The sequence below is a fragment of the Amborella trichopoda genome, chromosome 3, assembly GCF_054954075.1.
Source record: "Amborella trichopoda isolate Santa Cruz 75 chromosome 3, AtrichopodaSantaCruz75HAP2 v2.0, whole genome shotgun sequence".
NCBI lineage: Eukaryota > Viridiplantae > Streptophyta > Magnoliopsida > Amborellales > Amborellaceae > Amborella > Amborella trichopoda.
In genome coordinates this window covers 51891223-51916201 of record NC_142338.1, presented here as the reverse complement: position 1 = coordinate 51916201, position 24979 = coordinate 51891223, and the positions used below count along the sequence as shown (strand labels likewise).

At 32.4% G+C, this 24979-nt stretch overlaps 1 protein-coding gene across 5 annotated transcripts; it reads right to left on the bottom strand.

Annotated features, from left to right (window-relative positions):
• Positions 1 to 1084: 1084 nt before the first annotated feature.
• LOC18429226 (uncharacterized) lies at positions 1085 to 12485 on the bottom strand. 5 transcript variants are annotated; one of them, XM_088861225.1, is made up of 9 exons: positions 12180 to 12485; positions 9957 to 10066; positions 8438 to 8570; positions 6303 to 6418; positions 6127 to 6181; positions 2578 to 2698; positions 2441 to 2488; positions 1779 to 1873; positions 1085 to 1361 (listed from the first exon to the last, which is right to left on the bottom strand). In XM_088861225.1, exons 4-9 carry the CDS (start codon positions 6338 to 6340, stop codon positions 1260 to 1262), a joined length of 459 nt encoding a protein of 152 aa, XP_088717351.1. In that variant the 5' UTR covers positions 6341 to 6418; positions 8438 to 8570; positions 9957 to 10066; positions 12180 to 12485; the 3' UTR covers positions 1085 to 1259. The 5 variants fall into 5 exon arrangements, with proteins under 5 accessions (XP_088717351.1, XP_006838580.1, XP_088717352.1 ...); XM_006838517.4 differs by having other exon boundaries at positions 8502 to 8570; XM_088861226.1 differs by having other exon boundaries at positions 9957 to 10051.
• Positions 12486 to 24979: the final 12494 nt, after the last annotated feature.

The window sequence follows — 24979 nt, the reverse complement described above, 5'->3', positions numbered from 1 at the left end:
TAGTAAGGCTTTTTTTATAAAAACCCTAAAAATACATTTAAGGGTATTTTAGTTCTTTTTTATAAAAAAGGAACAGTTAGCATACGGATGCATCCATAATTGTAGAGATAAAGTACACCTTCAAATTTTATCATGGTACATAATTTTGATGTAAAACGTTTTAAGGATTATCTCGAAATCTATTTTTATATCTAATTATAAAATTTTAAATTTAAAAAATGGTTAAAATCAAATAAATCTACAAACATAAAAATCTTGACAATGGACAGTGTAGATAATATGTTGCAAAATGTACTATTTATGAGACTTAAAATCTTTTTATTTTTTATAGTCATACATCTCAATATCGAGATGATCAATCAAAAAGTCTTTCACCATTAAAACTACTTTTTCCGATGGATTTTTTAAGTACATCCATAGTTCTACATTATAAGCTTCCATCCTTATATAAACTTTTTCCTTATAAGAAGCATTTATTGTTTAGGGGTACTTTGCTTATTTTGTTTAAAATATTTTAATTAAAAGGAACAAAAATGGAAAGTTAGGATACTTCGTCATATTTTACTTTTAATTTTTATACAACTAGGATTAATTTGAACTTTTGGGCATCCATAGCTCTCAATTAGGTACACAAACAATATAAAAAAAAATGCAAAAACTAAACAGACCAAATACTCGTGCATTTTTTTTTTGTGTTGATATGGTGCAAAAACCTTCAACGAATTCACATAATTTGAATGCTGGGAAAAACCTAAAATTGTGGCCATCCATGCTTTTCCCTTGGTTGCAAGGTCGAGCGTCCACACTGGGCTCCCCCTTTCGTCATGGCATTTATAAACCAAATATTATGGAAACCGGAAATTGTACAATTTAACATGTTTTAGAAAATGCACAACTTGCTTCTTAATTGTCGGAGGCAAAATCTAAATCCGAATGAAAGTGACATTGAAACTCCTCCAAGCTTGCAAAGCATGAGCTCGTAGCAAGGGGAAGTCACCTTTTTCTTTGATCAGCTGCCCATGATCAAAGCACCTCCACATACAAAACCCCGTGTTTACGAAAGAAGCATTGATGGATTAGATCGTTAGACGTAATGCATGGTGTTGATCTCACATTTCATAAATCTCAAATGAGAGAATTCCGAAATCACAAAGATGATCGATTGACATCGGAAGCACCCCATTAAAGGGAAAAGATATGACAAACAAAAAAGAACACTCGAAAAGAAAATAAGTGCATAGCTACAAGTAGCCTCCTCACTACCGAGCGAGCAATCTGAATGAGGGCATGTCTTCTAATCGGGTTATGTCTTCAGGAACTAACTCTCTTTCCAGTTGCAACCGTGTGGATTTCATTACAGACTGTAATTAGAGAAAACAGGAAAAGTAAAATCAAAACCAAAATCATCATCATTGTTAGTCCCATTGCTGCTCCTATGATACACCTCAACCAAACCAAAGTCATCATCATTGTTAGTCCCATTGCTGCTCCTATGACACACCTCAACCATTCATTCTTGACATCGCCCAGATGGGGGTTTGCAAGTAGGCTATCTTAACCCAATGCTAGCATAATATACATAGAAACCCTTATTATGATAAATTTGTTGTTGTTATTATCATTACTATCATTCTTATCGTTACTTATTATTATCATTATTACTGTGTTATTGTTAGTGGTAGTAGCAATTAATAATAGTAACAATAGATGAAGATGACGACACAGCCAGATCCCTACATATAGAAGGAGATGGGGCCTAAAGACATGAGGAAACATACATTGAAGTCCATGTATGAGGCATGCATGGCGAGCCATTGCTGATCCATCAATTTGAATGTGATGCAGTAGAGAAGGTCGAAAGCATGTTCATTTTCTGTTTCACAATCAACCAACCATAGGCGAGGTAATCTCAGGAAGTAACAGCTAGCCATAATTCATACATATAATCTAAGGTAAAGTAGTTTTACATGCTCAATTGAATCAGAAAAATCAGATGGGTAATTGTCAGCTTTCAAAAAAAAAAAATTGTTATAGCTCATAGCATTTATAAATAAATCACATACCTTGTCATGAGCACACACAAGAAAATCAGAGGTATTATTCTTAATTTCCAGAGGATAAGGAACATGGTCATTTCACAAGGGTGTGAAGCACTTTAATCAGGTTGAATGAAAGGAAAGTGTGCTATCTCTTTTGTTCCTGAAAAACTCATTTTGGCCCATTTCATAGAGAAAAGGGGGATATTTTCAAAGAAACACTGGCAACTTTGGACAATGTCTGGTAGAAGAAAGAGAACAGATACTGTTCTGAATGTTATTTTTCCATTCCAAAAAATGGAAGTGACTATATATATAGGAAATACAAGTTGCTGACTGTATCGTCAAGTCTCAAGATATTTCAGATGGCCACATATGTTTGCATGAGTGTGGAGCAAACTTACCAGACAAGAGCTTCAAAAATGTTGCCCCCATCAGTGTGCGTGGTTTGACTAGGGAAATCAAAAACAAAAAACACTACCTTAATGATAATATTGCACACACATAATGCAAAGAAAGTAAGCAAAGGGACGCTACAAACCTGCTTGGAGATCAAGCATCTGAATGAGCATAAAAGTTATATTTACCCCAGCTACAGCAAAAGGGTATTCCCACATAGCTCGATTCCCGTCCTGTTTCCGGAGGAGATCTTGGAATGATTTCTGCAAGTGCATAATTATCTTATCAGACAGCATGAAAGGCCTGGACGAAAAGCAAAGGAAACCCAAAAGATATATCGCTACAGAAAGGAGGAAGAAAAAAATCCTTCTTTCTTCATTCCATATTCCTTTCATTCTTTTCACATCTTACCAAAGGGACAGACCCCTAATGTGCACTAAGTACACCAGGCTACAAGCAAGATGCCATTCCCATTTGCTAAAATCAATCAAAATGAACAAAGAAGGCTAACATGATTGGGTTTAAAATTCATATGGAGTTTGGCATCTCTGGGATCATTAAAAGTACATGCTTTGCATGCTTGTAGTTCATTCGAAGAGGAATGTCAGCCCCAACACAAGTAGCATAAACAATAGGAAGATGCAGAAAGGTTATGTCACAGCGAGTGATGTGTAGAAATGAGAACAAGAAATTGAGGAGTCTGTATCTTTTAATGTTATAAGGAAGCATTTGGAATACATTGGTGCAACTAGCTAAAGTATCTTGCTGATATCCACAGACGGTCAATGGCAGTCTCAGCAAGTTTGACATTTACACTTATCCAGTACAATTTTGCATACGTAAAAAACATAAAAGTTTGTGCAATCGCATGATCGTTAAATGCAGTCATATGTGTGTGTGTGTGTGGAGAACAATATTATGTTAGCCTGTAGGTTAACATTGTACAAGTTTGCCCATCCCTCAATTTTGGTATTAAGTGTATTATTCCAGGTCCATTTTTGCACACAAGCTCTTAAACCTAGCTCATATCCCCATGAAAAAATTTAGAAGAAAAAAACAACTAAAAAATGGTACACTTATCCAGGATAATTTTTGCATACATAAAAAAGATAAAGCTTGTGCAACCACATGACCATTAAATGCAGTCATATCTGTGTGCGGAGAAAAATATTATGTTAGCCTGTAGGTTAACATTGTACAAGTTTGCCTATCCCTCAATTTTGGTATTAAGTGTATTATTTTAGGTCCATTTTGCACACACAAACTCTTAAAACTTGCTCATATCCCCATGAAAAAAATTGGAAGAAAAAAACAACCCTAAAAATGGTTCTTTGTTTAGAGCAAATAATGGTGCATTGCCAACTCTCTTTTGGTGCATGTTAGATCTACGATTAGATGTGCTCAAAATCATTGCTTTAATTGTTCAATTAGTTCTTTTAGAACCATCCACAAAAAAAACCTTTTTTTTTTTGGGGGGGTGAGGTGAGCGAACTCCTACAATGTCCAATAGGCTTATGTAACTTTTTTCATACATATGCATATCTATACGGGGAGTGATTTCATGCAACGGTTCTATAATAATATAATGAAACAATCTTCAAAAACCATGTTAAGATTTGTTTGACCCCCAATCCTTAAATATCTTTTCATTTTAACCACAAATCATAAAAAAATAAAATTTGAAAACACACCCTAGTGAAATATAGGACATCCATTTTGGTGAGATAGTTAGATCTAGGCCCTAGAATGATATTTTTCACTTCTAATTTTTTTCAATGGCTTTATTATCATTAAATTAACAATATTAAAAAAGAAAAAATTGATTTTGAACTCATAAAATCCAAGATCTTGAAATTCACTACATGGATGATCGAGATTCATTGTTGGAGGGCACCCATTTTGACCCTATCTAGGATGCAAATTGCATTTTATATTTTTTGGAATTGATTATTGGGAATGAAGAGAAAGTGTGTGCAAAATTTGGGATCATACAAATGCCACAAACATGATTTTCTAGAATGGTGGTTTTATTATATTACAATGACATGGAGACAAAAGATCATTCCCACATATATATATATGGAAAAGTCTTCCTAACGTCTGTAGGCGAAAATGAATAGTGATTTCGCCTATCTTAATCACCGTCCAAAGTTCATCGAACGGTCATGATTGTCCGGTAGTATTTCATTTTTCATTTTTTTCTACAAATCGGAATGACTTGAAATTTGGAGCATATGTACATCTTAGTGAGGCGCACCTAATAAAAATATAAAAAAAATAATTTGCAAAAACAATATTGACCAAAATATCTCCAAAACATTTCGGCAGTATTTTGGTCAATTTTTTTCATGTAAAATATTTATTTGAAATTTTTTGTAAATTTACCTGTTTTTTATGAACACAGGTTCCAAATTTCAAATCATTCCAATTTGTAGAAAAAAAAATAAAAATTAAACACTATCGGACAATCGTGACCGTACAATGAACTTTGGACGGTGATGAAGGTAGACAAAATCACTGTTCATTTTCGCCTATGGGTGTTTTGTAGTATCTTCCATATATATATATATATATAGAGTTTGTCTAGAGTTAACAACCCCTAAAAATACAAAAGTTAAAGTTAGAAGGGGTTGTGATAGGTGCATTTATCAAAAAGATTATTACTTTTTGTTTAAAAAATTATTTTAATATATAACTTAACCATTAAGAAAGGGCAAATTTGAAATTTTTACAAAAGTACAATGGCATTTTGCAAGTTAGTGTCTTGGAATTTTATTTGTAGAGTGTCCTTGTCTTTTAGTAAAAATCTCAACTTTATCTTTTATAGAGATGACAAAAGTACCCTTGCCTTGTAGTAATATTTATAAAATTGCCCTTAATGATGAAGATATCACAAAAAATAACTTTTTTAAAAAAATGGACTATAAAATTAATAAATCCACCCTTCATAACTCTCTCTATCTTTCACCTTTGTAATTTTCAGGGTTGTGAAGTTTAGATTATCCCATATATATATATATATATATATATATATATATATATATATCATCATCATCGTCAAAGCTTTTTCCCAACTAATTGGAGTTGGCTACACAAATCATGATCCGTCATTCTGCTCTATTAAGAGTCATAGCCTTAATAAGGCTATAAGTCCCCATATCTTTTTTCACTACTTCTAACCATATCCTTTTGGACCTAACCCTTACCCGTTTTGAGCCTTCCACTTGAACTAACTCACACCTCCTAACAGGGGTTGTACTGGGTCTGCACCACACATGGTCAACCCACCTTAGTCTAATCTCTCTCATCTTATCGCTTATTGGTGCCACACCCAAAATTTTTCAAATGTATTCATTTTGAATTCTATTCCTTCTTATCTTGCCACTCATCCATCTCAGCATCCTCATCTCCTCTACAGTCATTCTATATATACATATATAGGGTAATATTAATTAAATGGTCAGACCACCTTAGAAAAACATCAAGGTGTTCAAATCATCCCATATAACACTACGATTGTTACTTTCAAGTTTCATTCCACTCAAGTGCCTATATATATATATATATATATAGCCCAATAAAATGCAGTTATAATATCTATAATAAAAACAAGCACACCAAGATAAAGATAAGCACTTGATATAATTGCAACGAAACATTAAAATAAGGCCTAGAATAGGACATAACATACTGGAAAGGTCTTTGCAAAGAACAACAAATTCTCCAATGATATGAAGCCACCTCCCCTATAAAATGAGACCAAGCAAATATATGATTTAGAAGAACTACAGTTTCATTAGAATAAAAGAGAAAGGAAGAGAGGTGCAAAAAAGTGGTAAAGATAAAATAACAGCAACAGCAACATACCTAAAATCTGTGGAAGGGTCTTTCCCTTGCCATCCCATTTCTTTCCACTGTTCAGATATCAAACCACGAAGTTCTTCATCAGGAAATGCAGCATTCCACAGGGCTCTTAGAGCTTCCTACAATAAAATTCCTGTGGTAAGAGATAACTAGTAAAAAAGATAACTCACGCAGTAAAACTGTGGCAGTAGTACACCACCAACCAGTAGAGTTAAGAGGAACCATGGAATTTATTATGTCTCTAGTTCACAAACAGCAGAGCCTTTGATTAACCTTTCCTTTTCTTTTGGATGAAGTACAATTGGTCTGTACGAGAGAAATATTCAAACCCACAACCTAACTCATAAACATTGTCACCTTACTTCCATATCCAATATTTTATGGTTGATTTTGACACTTACATATTTATGCATCAATATTTATGCATCTGTAATCACAGAAAAGAACTAAAGAAGCAAAACAAATGCTTGTGAGCAATTCCTTCAGAAAGTACTCTATGATTTTCTTTGAATAGGTCACCGGAGGGATTTGAATATGGGACGTGAAAGTACTCAATACATCTTCCAGCGATTGTATTCGCAGTTGTTTTAGTTCATACTTCTACAACTGTCCAGTACACTAGAAAACCACCAGGCTCCTCCTCCTCCTGGGTCCAATCCTAGGCTTTAGGTTAAACTTCAAACAACCAGGTTCTTTCTATTCCCAAAAACCAGAAATTGCAATCAAACATGGATGAAAATAAACAATAATAAAACATCAAAAATTTATATGAATTGAACTCCTTTAATCATATGAAAAGACATTGAAAATGTGTGGATAAACCATTCAATAAAGAAAATCACATGCCATACATGAGTTGTAAATGTTAAAAACCCTAACCTCTTGTAATTGTGGCTTAAATACGCATTGAATTTCTGGTAGTAAATCTATTAAAAACCCATTGAGAAATTAGCAGAAACACAAGAATACTTTTCTAAGAATCCTCCACAATATTAATGTGTTAAGACCACATTCTCTGGTAAACCAAGTTTTGGTTAGAAAAGGAGAAAAAAGAATATAGTTCTGCAAATAACTTCAAAAACCTCATTCAACAGTTCAACATTCTCTCTCCAAAAATAAATTTTTCTCAGAACATTAAGAGCCTCAGTGAAACCAAAACAAATGGCCATAAGTTTCTAATGACCAACATGCAGAAACTGGTTTTGGAAGCACATAACAATACAAAAATTTTAGGCTGAAATCATCTTACTTCCGATTTGGAAAATGGCATATGAAGGCCATAGACGAGCTCCCAAGAAACAAGGGAAATGTTTCTATGGAAACCCACCCACATATTTAGTATATGTGACCATTGATCTCAGCCGTCAGATCTGAGTAGATGGCTGAGATGGCTTGAGTCACAATGTCACAAGCTAGCTCTTAACCATTAGATCTTGATTTTTTTATTTTTAATTTTTAATCTATAAATCATTTTAAATCAAATTTGAGGCATGCAGACAAGGGCGGCACACAGGATTTATAATATATATATATATATATATATATATATGTATTTCGGGTGATAAAAATTACCAGAATACCCCTGAAAATTGCAGGGGCAGTTTGGTAATTTATTTTAAAGGCAAAATATTTTTATTTTTGTTCTAGGTTCGACCTAATTTTATGATGGGACGCCCAAAATTTCATCCAAAAAGGTTTTGTAGAAAAAAAATGAAAAATAAAACAGTATTTGGCATGACATTTTGGTATGAACAATCATAATGATTTCAGATGGAACGGCTAAGTAGTGGGGTCACATATAACTTATATGTTGTTGGGGCCACAGAAAGTTTCCCAAAGAAAAAAATTCCTCTTAATATGTTGTACCATTATATTTATTTCTGGTAGATATCAGGGTAATACAGCTAGATGTTCTCACTCAATGCATCTAATTTTAACTTTCATAAGTCGAAATATGAAACAATATATTTCAGTAGTAGAATCCTCTGATAGAAAGTTCGAAGTTCATAGGGACATACGTATCAGGGAAAATAAAGCAATCAAGATGCAAGGATAATAAATTTAATTGCAGATTTTCTTAAATGCAAATACTTGAAACTGCAACATATCTCTAATGGGTGAGCATAAAGATTCATTACTTTATGAGGATATCTCGTAAAGCATTATACTTTTGACATGGTAAGGATGCATCATATACAGCACCTGATGCTCAGGTCTCGAACTGTCATAGGTAACTTCAATCCGGGATTGCAGCCTTTGCAAGCATTCCTCCTGAACCAACGTCAGTAAATGAAAAGTCATGTTAGAAGTAGTGAGAGGTATAAAAGTCACTATATATATTTTCAAGTGCAAAACAACCTCTGCTAGAAGTAATATATCAAAAAGATAACAGGAAACTAATGCAATTGCAGAGATAAATTAGTAATATCTCCAAAGGTACAATGACAAAAAACAAAGCAAAGACATTCATGAAGACCTAGTTATAGCTTGTTCTACAGTTATCTCTAGGTCAAGGACATTGTAGCTATTGTCCCTGTAGAATTTACCATAGTGCACAATGTCTCATCTCCACATCCAACAATGCATTATTCAGTGGATTTTCCAGGATGAATAGCTATGGAATCTTCTCTAGGGGTCAACATAAATCGTCCCGAGACAAATTTGTGACAGTGATTGTTGAGTTAGGTATTCTCCTTGATACAATTTGCATTGGTGTCCCACTGGTAAATGGTCAAGAGGGATTACGAGAAAATATACCTATTCAGATGGATTACAATGCACCCACAACCCTCACAGAACTTCCTTTTACTAAAAATATATACGAAGCAGGCCTCCAACAAAAGACAACTAAATAGTTCCTTGTACGTTTTTCTCATTTTGAGAGTTAAAACAGTTCGAACTTACACTAAAGACAGCATTGCACATACTTCTTCAGGAACTATTGATTTTCAATGACCTTAATCAACTTATGACATTCAAATCCATGCAAGAAATCAGATATAATGCCATGTTTGCTACTTGCAATCAAAATGTGCGGATACATGTACTAACACCTTACAAAGGTGTATACCCATGACCCATGGTCAACCTCCTTGTAATAACACTACTTCTACATATATCACATCCAAATCCTGTAATGATTCAAATAACTTTTTATATTCAAGTGTCTTACATCAGTATCATATCTGCTTTTCTTAGAGGTTAGGACTCCAGGTTAGTTACAGCAATCGTTTATTAACCTGTCTCTCTGAGTGTAGGTGTTAAAGAGAATTTGTATATTCAAAAGTTGTGCCAATCTAGGGATGGATATCAGTATGATTTATCAATGCGAAGCAAATAATTTGCATCAAGGTATTTGTTACGTGGTTTTTTGGTGAATATTAGCGGGCAAGTTCATGAAAGCCTTACAGCATTTCATTCCAATTAAAGTGAATAATTCATACATGAACATTCCATTTAGCCTCCATTTTCCCTCAAGGACAAAGGGTAGATCAAATCCGACATTGAGGAGCAAACAAATACAAGGCTACCAAGCATTACAGCAAAAACAACTTAAAAATGGTAATTCCTTTTGCTAAGATTTCCTTAAAACATATCAAAATAACACCCATAAAACTAGAAGAAAGGGAATAAATTTTAACTCAATCAAAAGAATACCTGTAAAGGAGTTAACTCAAAAGAACCGCGTTCATCACTTTCTTGCCTTTGGGCACAAACACATGAGAGGCCTCTTCCAATCCATGCTGCAGATCCTGCCACAACCTCAGCTGTAGCAATACAGAATGGAAAGCTATTGAAATATGAATTTTAGAAAAGATACTCTAAAAGACAACCTACGTGACATACTACGTGCGAACACACACAAGGGAAAATTACAATCCTTGAAAAAACAATGAAACAAGAAATGTGTGAGGAAAAGAACTCAAATTCTACTCTATAATAAAAAGAATATGCAAATAGAGAAGTGTGCATGATGCACAAAAATGACACAAAAGAACCATCACATTACTCGCGCTACTGCATCTGTCCAAGAAAGTTATAAGAGATTCTTGCTCTCTACAAATATATAGTGGTCCCATGTTATATTTTACTGAATTTAATGCCATGTTCAGCAAGGCATTAATCTGAACCCTTGTAGAGCAGCAGTAGAAAGTTGCTTTGATCAAAACACATCAGAGTTTAAAAATATTAAGGGCACGTGGCAACATTGTCGATGACATCTCCATATTGTCCTAGTTCCTTAGAGGTACTAATCAGAAGTAACCAAAATCAGCTTATGAACTTACATTTTCCCCCAAAAAATAAAAATAATAACAGTTTATGAACTTCACCACAGATTACCTGGAGTAAACAAATCTTCTTTCAACTTTCAACAAAAGGATCCTCCCTCAAAATACTATTATTTTTAGTTGTTTGTTAACAATGTTCCAGCACCTTTCCACAGATAAACCAAATAGTACAGAATAACTTTTTTCAACCATGACTTCTAATCGGTAAGATTGCATCGCATCTTTTATTTCAAATCTAACACCGTTTTCAGTTATTCTCCTAACTTAAACGGAACACTTGTACACAAAGATCTTCACAAACAAAATGCATATCACAAGAATCAAGTTAAAAGGAATGACTTATGGCTGACGGTATGGCCATTGATAGAGCAGAATGGGACTAGGATTCGTGTAGCCGACCCCAAATAGTTGGGCAAAGTCTCTAATGATGATGATGGTTTCAGAGATAATCAGAAAAAAAAAAGGAATTTCAACAATGTCTCTTCCCTACTAAAGAGCACAATAGGTCCCTGGTCAAAATAATCTCTTTAATTAGTTTTCCTGGCCTTTGATTTATGTATGGCAATAAAAAAATATATTAAAACTAGGCTGCTGCATAACAGAAAAAGATCACAAGCAAGATGCAGCAGCAGAACAAGCCGATTGCAGTTTCATCCACATGTTCGCCTGCCATTTACACACATTATACAGATACGAACCTTCTCTAGAAACAACAACAATAACATTGAATTACAATTATAATTGTTATTATTAGTATTAGTGTTATTGTTGTTGTTGCTATTATTATTATTATTATTATTGCATTGAGCTTCTCTTTAGATTAATTTGGGTTTTTGAATACAGGGTAGATTTTGGTGCAACTACTTACACTACTCTTTTGGACACATTAACGCATTCGTTGAGGTCTTACCCACCCAGCGAATAAGAAATTTATGTTAAAAAAAAAGAAGAGTAAGCAAATAAAAAAAAAAAAGGCAAACAACTGACTTAATTTATTTCAAAAAATTAAATGAAAACAAAACAACATATACAATAGCCCTATACAATAACCCACCTACAACCAAAGCGCGTCTTAGAATTCTGAGAAATATTTATATTACTAAAGGGCTTAAAATAACAAGCAAACCATCATTTTCAATACCAGCTAAACAAAAATGATAATCAAATTTATGGGAAAAAATAAAATCCTATAAAACCAAAATAACAGGCGAATCAGCATAAAAATCAATAAAACATAGTGGTAGACATTGGATCAAGACTCAGCCAAAAGAAACCAGAGCTACAAAAATGGCCAATTGAAAATCAAGATTTACGTAACTGAAATTACTAGAAATAGAAGCAAAAAGCAACTTCAAAAAAAAAAAAAACCCTGTAATTATAAGAAAGAGAAATGAAAAGAACACTCAAAACCTAAACCACAAAATAATAATAATAATAATAATAATAATAATAATAAAATAAAACAAAAAACAAAAACAAAAAACAAAAAACAAAAACAAAAACAAAAACAAAAACAAAAACAATAAAACAAAAAAAAAAAGACGAGAGGGAAGATAAATTTTCAAAAATAGGGGGAGAGAGAGATTGGAACCTGAGCTAGTGTGGCACGCACTGCTGCGTTCAAGCCCCTGAGAAATCCTTCTCACTGCTACGAAGGATCCGCCATGTTCACCCATGGCCAAAACCACATCAAAGAAAACCCTAATTTATCAAACAGCCCCCTCAATTACATGAAAGAAACCGCTAACTCCAACTCTAACCCCAAAAAACAAGGTCCTGCCCCTTCACAAAGCTGACATTTGCTTCTCTCTCCTCCCCCTTCTTTTCTTCTGCTCCTTTCAGAGGAGAGAGAGAGAGAGAGTAAGTGGTTCAAATGAATCTCTCTCTACGTGACGAGATGGTCGACCATTAACAAGTGGAGAGAGAGAGAGAGAGAGAGAGAGAGAGAGAATGTGGGAGAGTTCGCCGGTTCCGCCTTTCTTCTTGCTTGCTAAATTTATGGCCTCGCACGTGGAGAGAGAGAGAGAGGGGCGTATCTTTGCTGGATTCGAGATTATAGGCTCATCACAGATTGATTAGAGAGAGAGAGAGAAATCCGTTTTGGAGTATGAGAGAGAAAGAGACACTTGTGGGATGGAGAGAGAGAGAGAGAAGGTTATGGGATTCGAGAATAGGGACCTAACAACATGTCTTGACATATATTATCAGTTGTTTTTTATTTATTATGACATGTAAAATATAGGTTGAGATTCCACGAATATGTTATTATTATTATTTTTTATTACGGGGGTGACAATCCAATTAAGGGGCACTTTCAAATTTTATTTTGGTATAAAAAATTATTAAGATTATCTAAAAAATTATTTTTATATCTAACTATAAAATTTTAAACTCTAAAAATAGTTAAAATCAAGTAGATCCATAAAATTATGAAAATTTTGAAAATATATGGTCTTAATAATATGTTGTTAGATGCATTCGTTCTGATACTCAAAATCTTCTTCTTCTTTTTTTTATTTATTTTTATATATATTTATACATATGGAGATGATCAGTTTTTCAACTTTAAAAAACATTTTGTAATGGATTTTTGACGTTTCTCTTCGATTTTACATTTTGCTCAATATGAATTATTGTCTTATTAAATCCTATCTCGAAATTTATTCGATAAAATAAGGGCTCTTTTCCAATGAAAAATTAATTTACTTAATTATTATTGTGTAGACTTATCTTGGGGAAAGGGTGGGAAGGCTAAGTCCGTTGGCGTCACGTGGGCCTCCTTTTTTGAGTATGTTCGGCACGTCCTCGGATGCCCGATTGTGTCTTCAGATTTTGATAATACTTTATTATCTCTCTCTTTTTAAAAATATTTGAAAATTAAGTCGGCCGGTATTTTTTATTTTGAAAAATACCTTACTGTATTTCAAAATACCATAATATTTTATGTGATTTTTCTACATTTTAAATTATGTTGAGAGAGAAATGAATGGGTTTTAACCCTGCCTTGCAGCCTTACAGAAAGGAATGTAGATTAAATGATATTTAAATATAGGCATTTTCGTACATTTTGTTTTTAAAGTAAAAAAAGAGAATAATGGTGCATGTTGAAAGCACATGAAAAGGTCATGACCTGTGCTCTCGCACATGTGAACCAAAGAGGAGTGAGCGTTGTGTGTGTGAGACATTTAACACGTGAAATTGTTCACAGCTGCCGTAAACACTAAAAGCGGTAACAATATGAAACTCTTCACTTGAATAGTTAATTCACAACAACAGGTAATTCCATATAATGGGTCATTATTTTTCCTATTATGTGTATGTTATTTTCAACATAACCTTGGCACTCATTTCTCTCGCACTCTCTCTAATCGTTTTTTTCACTTTTTTTTTGTAAGAATACAATACTCTGGTGCTCTACATCCATCATTTGGTTCGGGTGCATCAAATCTAAAAGAAAGCCAACAAGAGACATTATGTTTTCATGTATCCCAAAGACGAATGACCCTTTTTATACAATTCATTTACAGTATTGAAGATGGGAAAATATCTTATCGAGAAAGCAGTCTTGCATGCCAAAAAACATAAAAGAAATTCATTTAATGTTGCCTTTTTTTCACCCAAATTTTTCCAAAAATATCATTTTCTTTTTATAGTTGAAAACCATACCATCTCTCATTATTTTAGAATAGTCTTCGACATGTCCATCTCTTGCTCATTCACGAGAAGAACTCTCTCTCTACGTTTATTTATTCGTAAAAGAATTGCTCATATTATCAAAAGTAGTCAATCTAGCTTGTTTGACCGTCGACGAGTGTCCCAACCAATTTGTTCTAGAACAAAATTTGGGTTTGCTAAGCATCACCATCATCAAAGCTTTTTTTCAATTATTTGGAGTTGGTTTTCAAATCATCGTCTATCATTCTACCCTATCAAAGACTATACCCTTAATAAAGTTGTAAGTCCACGTATCTTTTCTCACTACTCCAACCATATTCTTTTGATCCAATTATATTCTCCGTTTTTAGCTTTCAAAACTAAGCAAAACCAAAATGATCAGTTTTATCATGTTAGATTCACTCGTCTTAACTGATTGAATCAATCAAACAAAGTTGAGTATATTTGGAATATATCTTATATTTCAAGCTAATAATAATCTTATTCTTTTAAAAGGGTGACCATCAAGTTCCACCAACATGAACGAGCCAACTTTAATCGAACAAATTATCCAACTGATTCGATGCCCTATCCACTCATGTTACCGCTGTTTTTTAAATTCATGGAAATTTTACAAATGTTTGATGAATGTCAAGAGGTTATTTCCTAAAATTGAAGACACACACACTCTTTTTTGCATTTATAGTGTCTAAATGCGAAGAGCTTCTTTTGCCATTCCTATCTTTCTCTTATTTCATCAAAAGGAAAAACCCTTTTTGGGTGCCCCTGCCTTAGGGTGCGTCAAACATTTTAGAGAGAGAAAGAGAGTCAAACATTTAGTGGGATAGAGAGAGAGAGAGAGAGAGAGGGGTACGGAATGAGTAGGTCTGCTGCCACTTTTGGAGTTTGGAGTGTTGTAAAGCATGGTTTCGTGGGATGTTGGCACATGGGATGCCTCTTTCTGGACCACGTCACACGATGCTTTTGCGTGACAATAAAAACACGGTTCGCTCATTTTTGCAACGAAAATTGACTCGTGCGCGGTCTACACGTGCGGTCTAAAAAGTATAAAGATCATGGATGTTAAGTACGTGTTCCATCAAAAAAACAATAAAAGTTATTTACTTTCTTATTAAAATTATTATATCTAATTTTTAAAATTTATTTATTTTTTTATATTATATAAATAAAAAATAAATCTCCCAAAGTTAGTATTTTACCGAAGGGAGTAAATTATAGTATGCTCCCGAGGGAGCCTCGTATAAGTGCTCTTAAAACTATGTAAAAAGGTAAGTATTAAAGAAACGGACCTGAGATATTCTTGAGTGAAGATTGGTTTGATGGATGTTTTGGATATGTGGGGAAATCGTTTTGGTCAACGAGCAGGTAGTACGCCTCGGAAGTGTAAATAATAATAGATGTTAGCATTATCCAAGTATTATTTACCCCAAAAAGAAAGCAGCATACCCATGCAATATATGGAGTAAAGAATCATTAACAATTTAGGAATGAGAAAGGGTGTGAGAGACAGAGAGGTTGAGTGGATCTCACCGTTGTTTGCAAACTTCGCCGGTTCAACCCAAAATCAACCCGTCAAACCATAATTGGGCAAAGTTTAGCTCGTTTTGGTAGTTCAATTGAGTTTTTTTTAAATAATTATATATATAGATAATCTAAACTTCACAACCTTTTAAATTATAAAGATTAAAAATAAAGAGGGTTGTGAATAGTGAATTTACTAATTTTATAGATTATATTTTTAAAAAATTAATTTTTGTCTTATCTTTATCATTTAAATAAAAACAATTATATATATATATATATATATGAAAAATGATCTTGCCCACACCCATATGTGTAGGACACCAAATGATCATCATTAAATTTGATACATATCTTTAGAAAAGTTAAATCCCACAACTATGTGATAAATTTCTACAGATCCGTGCCAAATTTAATCATTTAGAGTCCTACATACATGGGTATGGGAGGAGGGTCTCATAGGATCATTACTATATATATATATATATATATTCTAAAAAAATAAAGAATTTGTTTGTAACGTTGTTTTAACTTTTTTTTATCATATTAGCCCATATTGGAAATTGTTTTGGCCATGAATATTTATTTTTATATTTTTCTATCTTTTAAAAAAAAAAATTGAAAATATCTTTGGGTACAAATCGTTTTTTTAAAGTCCATTCTCACTATTTTTAAATTTTATTTGAATGTGCTTTAGTTAATTATGCTTTAAATATATTTTTTATAATTTTTTAGATTTTATTTTGTATTTTTTATTTTTTAACATTTTTTCAACAGCCTAGGACGTGCCCAATTAACCCGATGAATCGGCTGGTTACTCTGACCCGGCCCTTGAGAGAGAGAGAGAGAGAGAACTTATTATGTAAAAAAATAAAATGAGATGGAGAGAGAGAGAGAGAGGAAGGTGGAGTGGATCGTACAATATACATCTAAAATTCTGAGACTTGGAGAAATCCACGAGGTAAGGTGTGGGAGTTTCCAATGTCGAGGGCGTTGCCCTCAACAGCTTAAAATAGGAGAGAGCCTATTGCTTACATAAACATGAACTTGTTTACCATTATTATATTTAGGACCCGACGCTTTGTAGAAATGCGGGCTTATTAATAAATCTATTTTTGAAATAGATTTTAAGACGTAATTTTTAAAGGCATGTAATCTCTAAAATGAAAATCATAAATATGAATAAATAAATAAATTTAACAATTACAAATAATAATTCTAATAATAAAACATTTGGACCGTTAATTTTTATTATTTTTGGATGAAACACGTTGCATCTTTCTTTAAGATAGATGCTTTACACACATATGTAGAACTGCGGTCCCGCATGAAACAATTTTTTTTATTTTTATTCATTGGTCCTCACCTTTTATATTTATGGTTTAAGAATAATATAAGCTCAAGAGATATAATGTTGATTCCCAGCTCAACCACCCAAAAAGAATAAATTACATAAATATGGGTGAGGGAAAAGTTTATATAAGACTTTAAAAGGCAGAATTAAGGTGCATCTAAAAAAAACTTAAAAAAAGCTATTTGATGTTGAAAAACCATTTAATTGATCACATTGCAATACGCTATCTAGACCATCTATGTTTTAGATTTTTATATGTTTATAGATCGACTTGATTTGAATCATTTCTGGACTTTATTTATAATTAGAAATAAAAGTAGATTCTCCTACCATCCTAAAAAAATTTATACATCATATGACAAATTTTGGAGATGTGCCTAACTATAATTGTTTAAGGTTGCAAACCGTACCCATACATATCTCCTTTTTATTTATGATAATATGGTGCCCCATAATGATACCCCTGTAAGGGAAATAAACCAAGTGCATATAACGTACTCTTACGGGAGTACACTGCACATATGCTACCTTGAGCAACATGCATGCTAAGGAGGATTTTTAGAGCTAGAAGAGTATTTAAAAATAAAATAAAATTAGATTTTGACTTCCAAAATACTTGGATCTGATCGTCCAAAAATTAGATGATCTTTTTCCAATCTTACAACATTATTTAGAACTATATAAAGCATATGAAATTTTTTTTGGGAAATTATCATAAATATAACTTGATTTTTGTTTATTTAGAAAAAAAAAATCTTTAACTTTCATGAACTTCACCCATACCTTTTTTCGTTAATTTTGGCATTTTTTTCACATTAGTCGTGTTACGGTGAAGCACAATTAAGGGACTTTTAAGTACTGTAAAAACTAACCCATATTTTGCTGCATTTTAAGTACGGTAAAAACTAACTCATGTAACCGTTTACTCTTTTCTACTATTTATATTTATCTTTTTCATCATGTTTATATTTATCTCTTTCATCTTTTTAATTCTTTTTATATTTATCGATTCTTTTTATATTTATCGATTCTTTCTCTCTCTAATTCTTTTTAATATTTATCTATTTTTTTCTCTCTAATTCTTTTTAATATTTATCTCTTCTTTTTTTGTCTGATTCTTTTTTATCTCTTTCTAACTATCTTTCCCTCTCTAAAGAGATTTGTATAACAACCTGTGCATATCTTGCCATCCCCTATAAAAACTCCCTTCAACCCCATCTCTCTTGCCATCCCTTATAAAAACTCCTTTGAACCCTATCCTCCTTACCATCCCCTATAAAAACTCCCTTCAACCCCATCCCCTACGATTAAGTAGAAAGAAAAAAAGAGTTAGTGAGAGAAAGAAAAGATAAATATTAAAAAAAATTGGAGAGATAAAATAGAGATAAACATAAAAAAAAATTAGAGAGATCAAAGAGATAAATATGAATAGAAAAAAAGGGTTAGTTTTTGCGGTATTTAAAATCCCATATAACATAGGTTAGTTTTTGCTGTACTTAAAATGTCATATAATATGGATTAGTTTTTACGGTAATTCAAGTACCGTAATTGACTTCACGGTAAGGTTTATAAAAGTTAAAGTTTTTTTTCTAAATAAACAAAAATTAAGGTATATTTGTGACAATTTCTCAATTTTATTTTCTCTCTTTTTTATTTTTATTTTTATTTTTTTTGAAGTTCATATCTTTAACGAAAAGGTTACATCTCCAAAATTTTGGATATTGAAATTACTCCTAACTAAGATTTCATCCAAGAGTGTAAATCCATAAAATACTCAGGATTTTACAAGAGGGAGTACCTGCTCCCAAGGATTATGTAATCCTTAGGCATAAACTACATACAATGAATATTAACCATCAACAATAGTTCGTTTTATCTATACCATCCATTGCTGATATCTACCCTAATGCATAGTTATGGAAAAGTATACCATACACAACCCGTATGTGATGTACAGTACTCTCTGGGTTATCCGCCCTATGCTCCCACGATGAACAATCCCAATGATAGGCATTCACACATTATGGTCAATCTCCACCGTCCATCACAAATAATGATAATTGGATGCTTGTGGTATGCATGCATCATTGCGGTATAACTTTCCTATAGACTCTAGTGGAATTTTTGAAAATATTGCTTTAAAAGAAAGTATATAATTAAACTTTCAAATTTTGGTACAAAAAGATCACGATCACTTTTAGTTCGTCTACTGCGGAGTGGCAGATAGCAAGTCATTGATCGGTTTAAAGTCCGAGAAAAATTTATCAGACTTTTAATGGAGAAATGACACACACTCAACTTCCCAAATCCACATATGTCCACTAAGAGTAGTGATTGTGATCTTAAGATAGATAATATTACAATATACAATCCAAAAAAAAGGGCTCACATATTGCTTCTTAAAAAATTGTTGCCTATTGTTATCTTTTCTTTTATTTCCATCATAAAAAATAGCTTTCTTAGATATGATAAAAATCATGAATGACCTTGACCAATGTTCTCATAAATACACATTGAAACTAAAGAATATCAAAACCTTCTCCCCCCTTCCATGAGCTGCTTGCCAAACAGTTTGTTCATCTCATCAAAAGAGGCAAAATAACATTTACCCTTACCCCAATGGCTCCTAATATATATCTGAATGGCTGTGTTTGGGTGATGGTTAATCTTATCATTGAGTGGAATAATGTATAGTATTTTTTTAGCTATTTGCATTAATATTGATTAATTAATTAGAATTCAGGTATTTTGAACTATTTTTAGTTATTTCAGGCTAAAACCATGTGCCTTCAGAAAATTACTTTGAATAAAGTGAAAACTACATTTCAAAAAGATATATTTATATGTAAAAATTCTTATAAGGTCGATAATTTTATGAGGGCTACAAACAAACAACATATAATTCATTATGAATATAAATTTTAACAATGAATTATTAGTGATAACAAGTACATTTAAATAAGCCATTAGCATGCCCATTAGTGGCAAATGAGAAGCAAAATAAGTTTTGAAATTTCTACTTTGGAAAGAATGAATCATTGATCCAAGGGTGTGCAAAGAATCTGGCAATCAGTTTTTGGTGGGCAAACCACCCATACTATCATCATGGCTACTCTTAATATTAATAGTAGTGCTAACTGGTGTTGTTCTTGTTGTTAATGTTGTTGTTGTGGTGGTTAATACGTAATATTGTCATCAATGAGATTTTAATTAAAGATGGCCTAATGAGGTGATTGAAAATAGTGCCAACCTAAATAGTTACACCTAACACTAACTCCTTTTGGTTGTTGGTTGATATTTGATACAACAAAAACTAGATAAATATTTGATACAGTGATTACATCGTGAGAGCGTTCGCCTAAAATACCATTTTATTGATAACAAAGACAAATACTAATGGATAAATGGAAAAAATTTATATAAGGTTGCAATTTTAAAATGCAGAAGTAAAGATGTACCTCAAAAAATCCATTGAAAAAAGTTGTTTTAATATTGAAAAACACATCTAATTGATCATCTCGACATCGAGATATATGAATATGAAAAAAAAGAAGATTTTGAATATCAGAAATAGTGCATCTTGTAACACGTTATTTAGACCGTCTATTTTCTAAATTTTTATATGTTTATAGATATACTTGACGTAACATTTTTGGTGTTTAAAATGTTGTTTTAATGTTGAAAAACCTTCTAATATATCATCTCGATAGCGAGATGTATGAATATGAAAAACAAAACAAAAAAAGATTTTGAGTGTCATAAATAGTGCATCTTGTAACACATTATCAAGACCATCCATTTCAAGATTTTCATATGTTTAGAGATCTACTTGATTTTAGTATTTTTGAAGTTTAAAATTTTATAATTAGAGATGAAAATAGATTTTCAAATAATCCTAAGAATTTTTTCCACCAAAATTACATATTATGATAAAATTTGGAGGTGTGCCTTAATTAGATTTTTTAAGATTGCAACCTCATACAAACCGCACCCAATACTAATTGATATACTATCTTACTCATTTAAAAATATTATTTTATTAATTAAAAAAGATAATACCACTTGATGTATTATATAAGATAAGATTGTTTATTTTGGAGAGCTAAAGGGGACCACCCAACCCAGTATCAATGTTTGGTCTTCTTCTTGTGGTTATGAATGGATGGTTTGGGAAAAGTATAAAGAAACCAATGACACAAGATGAACAGTGGTCATGACTCATGAGGATGGTGACAATGAAAGAGGATTAAAGAGTAGAAGTGGGAGCCCATCACCAACAAAAGGAGAGAGAGAGAGAGACATCTTTTTTAGAGAGAGAAAGAGAGAGAGAGATAATGGGGAAGAGAGAGAAGTAATGGTAATGCATCTCTTAAAAAGATGAACCCACCTCATCAGCTGTCACTGAAGAAAAAGGAAAAGTATATAGACTTTTGAGTAATGGGATTTCACCAATAGACAATGCCCTTTATCTTGGAGTCATGTGCACTACTTCCTTCAACTTTTGTGGACAGATTCCCCATTCTTTGTTTATTTGATGTCATATATTTGACTTAAATCATGTCATCTAATGAACACCATTCTCTCTTTACAAATTAAAATAATTTGGAAGATATTGATTTAGCATACTGCTCTAACCTGGCCCTACAAATCTCAAAATCGATGTTGAGGAACTCTTAGCATGGGCTCCGGATTCGGGTCCTGCCTGAGCCGAGTAACTCAGGTGCGTCCAAGTGGACATGCCTGAGTTTGTGTATATGGCAAAAAAAACACCTTAAAAATAAAAAATAAAATTAAAAATAAAAAATTCTTAAAATAAAAATAAAAATAGTGAAACTAAGATGAAATAAAAACATCCTAAAAAATAAAATAACTATAAAGCATGGACTTAGAAAAAATTGGCTGCAAACATTTTAGAAAGATTTTAAAAGAGAAAAATATAAAAATAGGGCATATGATAAGAAAAAATCACAAATTATAATAAAAAATTATCCAAATTACATATCAAAATATTTATACATTGATTTAATAAAACGGTGCAGTTTGTATAGAGCCGAGGCTCTAAACAATCAAATTAGGGCCTACCTTGAAATAGTGTCTAGAAATATGGTTTTAATGTTGGAAATCTTTGTGATAGCCTTAAATATTTTTTCATCTTTAATTACAAAATTATAAACTTTAAAAATACTGTAGATTCTATGAAAACTAGAAAATTTGAAAAAATTGATGGTCCAAATATGCATCACAATATGCACTATTTTCAAAACTTGAAATCAATTTTTTTTTTCTCCTGTCCATACATCTTGATGTGAAGATGATCAATTTGATGATATATAGGCATCAAAACAATTTCTTCTAGTGAAATTTTTTATGTGGGCTCTAATTTGATTGTTTAGAGCCTCAGCTCTATATAAACTTTTTCCTTTGTAAAATAACACAAAGTTTTATATTTTTAATTTTTAATTTTTATTTTTTATTTTTTATTTTTTATTTTTTGACTTTCAATTTTTTATTTTTAATTTTTAATTTTTAATTTTTAATTACCCCAAATTTACCCATGTAGTTTGCTCGCAAGGGCCAAGTCAGAATAACTGGGCTGAGTTTTAATTGAACAGGCAGGCAGGCAGGCAGGCAGGCAGACCCGTTAGAAAGCTGGTCTGCTAAACCATGCTCTACAAACATCATAGCGAAATTGAAATATAAACGAATTCATGGAATTCTTGCAATTGCATCTTTACGTACCCTGCAACTGTCATTCAACTAACCAAGTATCTTAATTGTGATATTTAAACCTAATTGGCTCTACTTATTAACAAAATAAAGCATAATTGGCTCAACTTATTAACAAAATAAAGGTCACCAGTAATTTTCTTTTTTCCCCTGGTTTTTAGGTCAGAACTCCAAGAACCGACCCCGAAACTTTTGTGAAAAAAACCGGGTCGAAACATGGAGTTCCAAACTAATCTTAAAAACTTGTAATTCTTTTGAATGACTAGGTCGATCTCCAACTTCAGACCTGTTTTCTTGCACAACTTTTTTGAAATAAAACAGGGTAAAAAACACCAATTTTTTTATTAGGAAAAGTACACAATGATTTGGTACAAGGTGGTACTGTACAGGTTGTATTTCTTTTTTAATGACTCAGTTGGATTTCAAACTTCCAACCTGATTTTATATGCCAATATTTTGCTTAATAACCTGGTCAGTGACACATATCTTAAAAAACACTTCTTTTTTTTTGTGTGAAAGATCAAATTGGAACTTCACATTCGGACGCCGAAGTTCCAAGTCAGAACTTGGGAGTTCCGATCCTAAGATTGAGTTCAAGTCAGAATTTGGAGTTCCGATCCAAAGACTGACAAAAGGAAAGAAAATCTGGAGTAATATTAAGTAGGTTCAACGGAAAAAAAGAAAAAGAAAAGACCAAATGTAAAATTTAAAATATAGAACACATTTCTTAAATACGAAAAACGGATGTGCATTTATAGAAAAATCCTTTTAATAAACGTGCAAAACATTGACCATAAATTTTAAATATAGGAGACATTTTTAAATACCAAAAAGGACATAAATTTATGAAATTTTCCATTTGGGAAATATGTTAAATATGGAATAGTTGGAGATCGGCCAGGTGGCCCGAGTCAGCCTTATCGAATCTTCCTGGCTCAAAAAGACTAGGGCATGAGTTATAAAGTGTAGCCGGAAGGCCGGCCCCAGTGTTGGGCCATCACAGTCCAAAGGTAAGGCCGGGCTTGGCCTCTATGGTGGCCCAATTAGGCCCTGGCCCCGTCCTTTTTTCTCCTCATTTTGTGGCCCAAACCTTAGCCTTTTTATGACCGGGTGACAGGTCAGGTCCTAAACATTGAACGCATAATCCACATACTCTTTGCCTGTGATGGAAACCATGCTACTCATGGTTCATGTTGAATATATAATGGCCATATGAATTTTAAAAGAAAAGGCCAAATTTAACAAATTATTTATAAGAGATGAATAATTTAACTCTTAACTTACATCTTATAATTAATTTCAAAATGCCTATAAAACTATACATGGTCTTAATTTCGAAAAGTTGCAAATAGGCCAAAGAGTCATGGTGAGGTCTAAATAAGTTACCTCATTCTGTAGAAGTAAAGGCCATCTTTAATTTTTGCTTGAAAATGTAGTTCCAAGGACATAAGACCTATAATGGCTTGAAAATCATCCCCAACTATAAAATTCAAAATTCCTAAAATAGTACACTGAAAAATTCTAAAAATAAACTATTTTTACGACTTAAAATTTATTTATTTTTCACATCCATATATCTTGAGCACTCAAGTCAAAAAAGATTTTAAGGTAGACGTGTCTCTTTAATAATATAAAATTGATACCTTATATAAAGTTTATTTAAACAATAAATAGTTTCTTTCTCACTGATATTTTGACAAGGGTGTCGTTTTTATAAGGCAGCGGCTCTAAATAATCAAAGTAAAGTACACCTTCAAATAGTATTAAAATGTGTTGTTTCACTACTGGAAATCTTTTGTGATTAGCTTGAAATTTAATTTCATCACAAGTTATAAAATTTAAAGTTTCAAAAATAGTTTAGATCGGGCAGATCTATGAACACTTGAAAATCTTAAAAATTGACCGTCCAAAAATATATTACAAAATGCATTATTTTCAAGACTTGAAATCAATTTTTTCTCATTTCCGTATATCTTAAGGTCGAGATGATTGACTTGAAGAATTTGGCATCAAAACCTCTTCTAGTGAACTTATGAGGTACACCTTAAATGTGATTGTTTAGGACCTCACCCTTATATAAACTTTTTCGTTTTGATAAATGTCCCAAAAAAATA

Bases quoted from the DNA above. Each gene is read 5' to 3' on its own strand.
- LOC18429226 (XM_006838517.4), bottom strand. From the start codon at position 12,264: ATGGGTGAACATGGCGGATCCTTCGTAGCAGTGAGAAGGATTTCTCAG. The intron at 6,419-8,501 runs GTGCTGTATATG...ATTTTATTGTAG, and splicing joins GTTCGAGACCTGAGCATCAG to GAAGCTCTAAGAGCCCTGTG. The intron at 2,699-6,126 runs GTATGTTATGTC...ATGCACTTGCAG, and splicing joins TCTTTGCAAAGACCTTTCCA to AAATCATTCCAAGATCTCCT.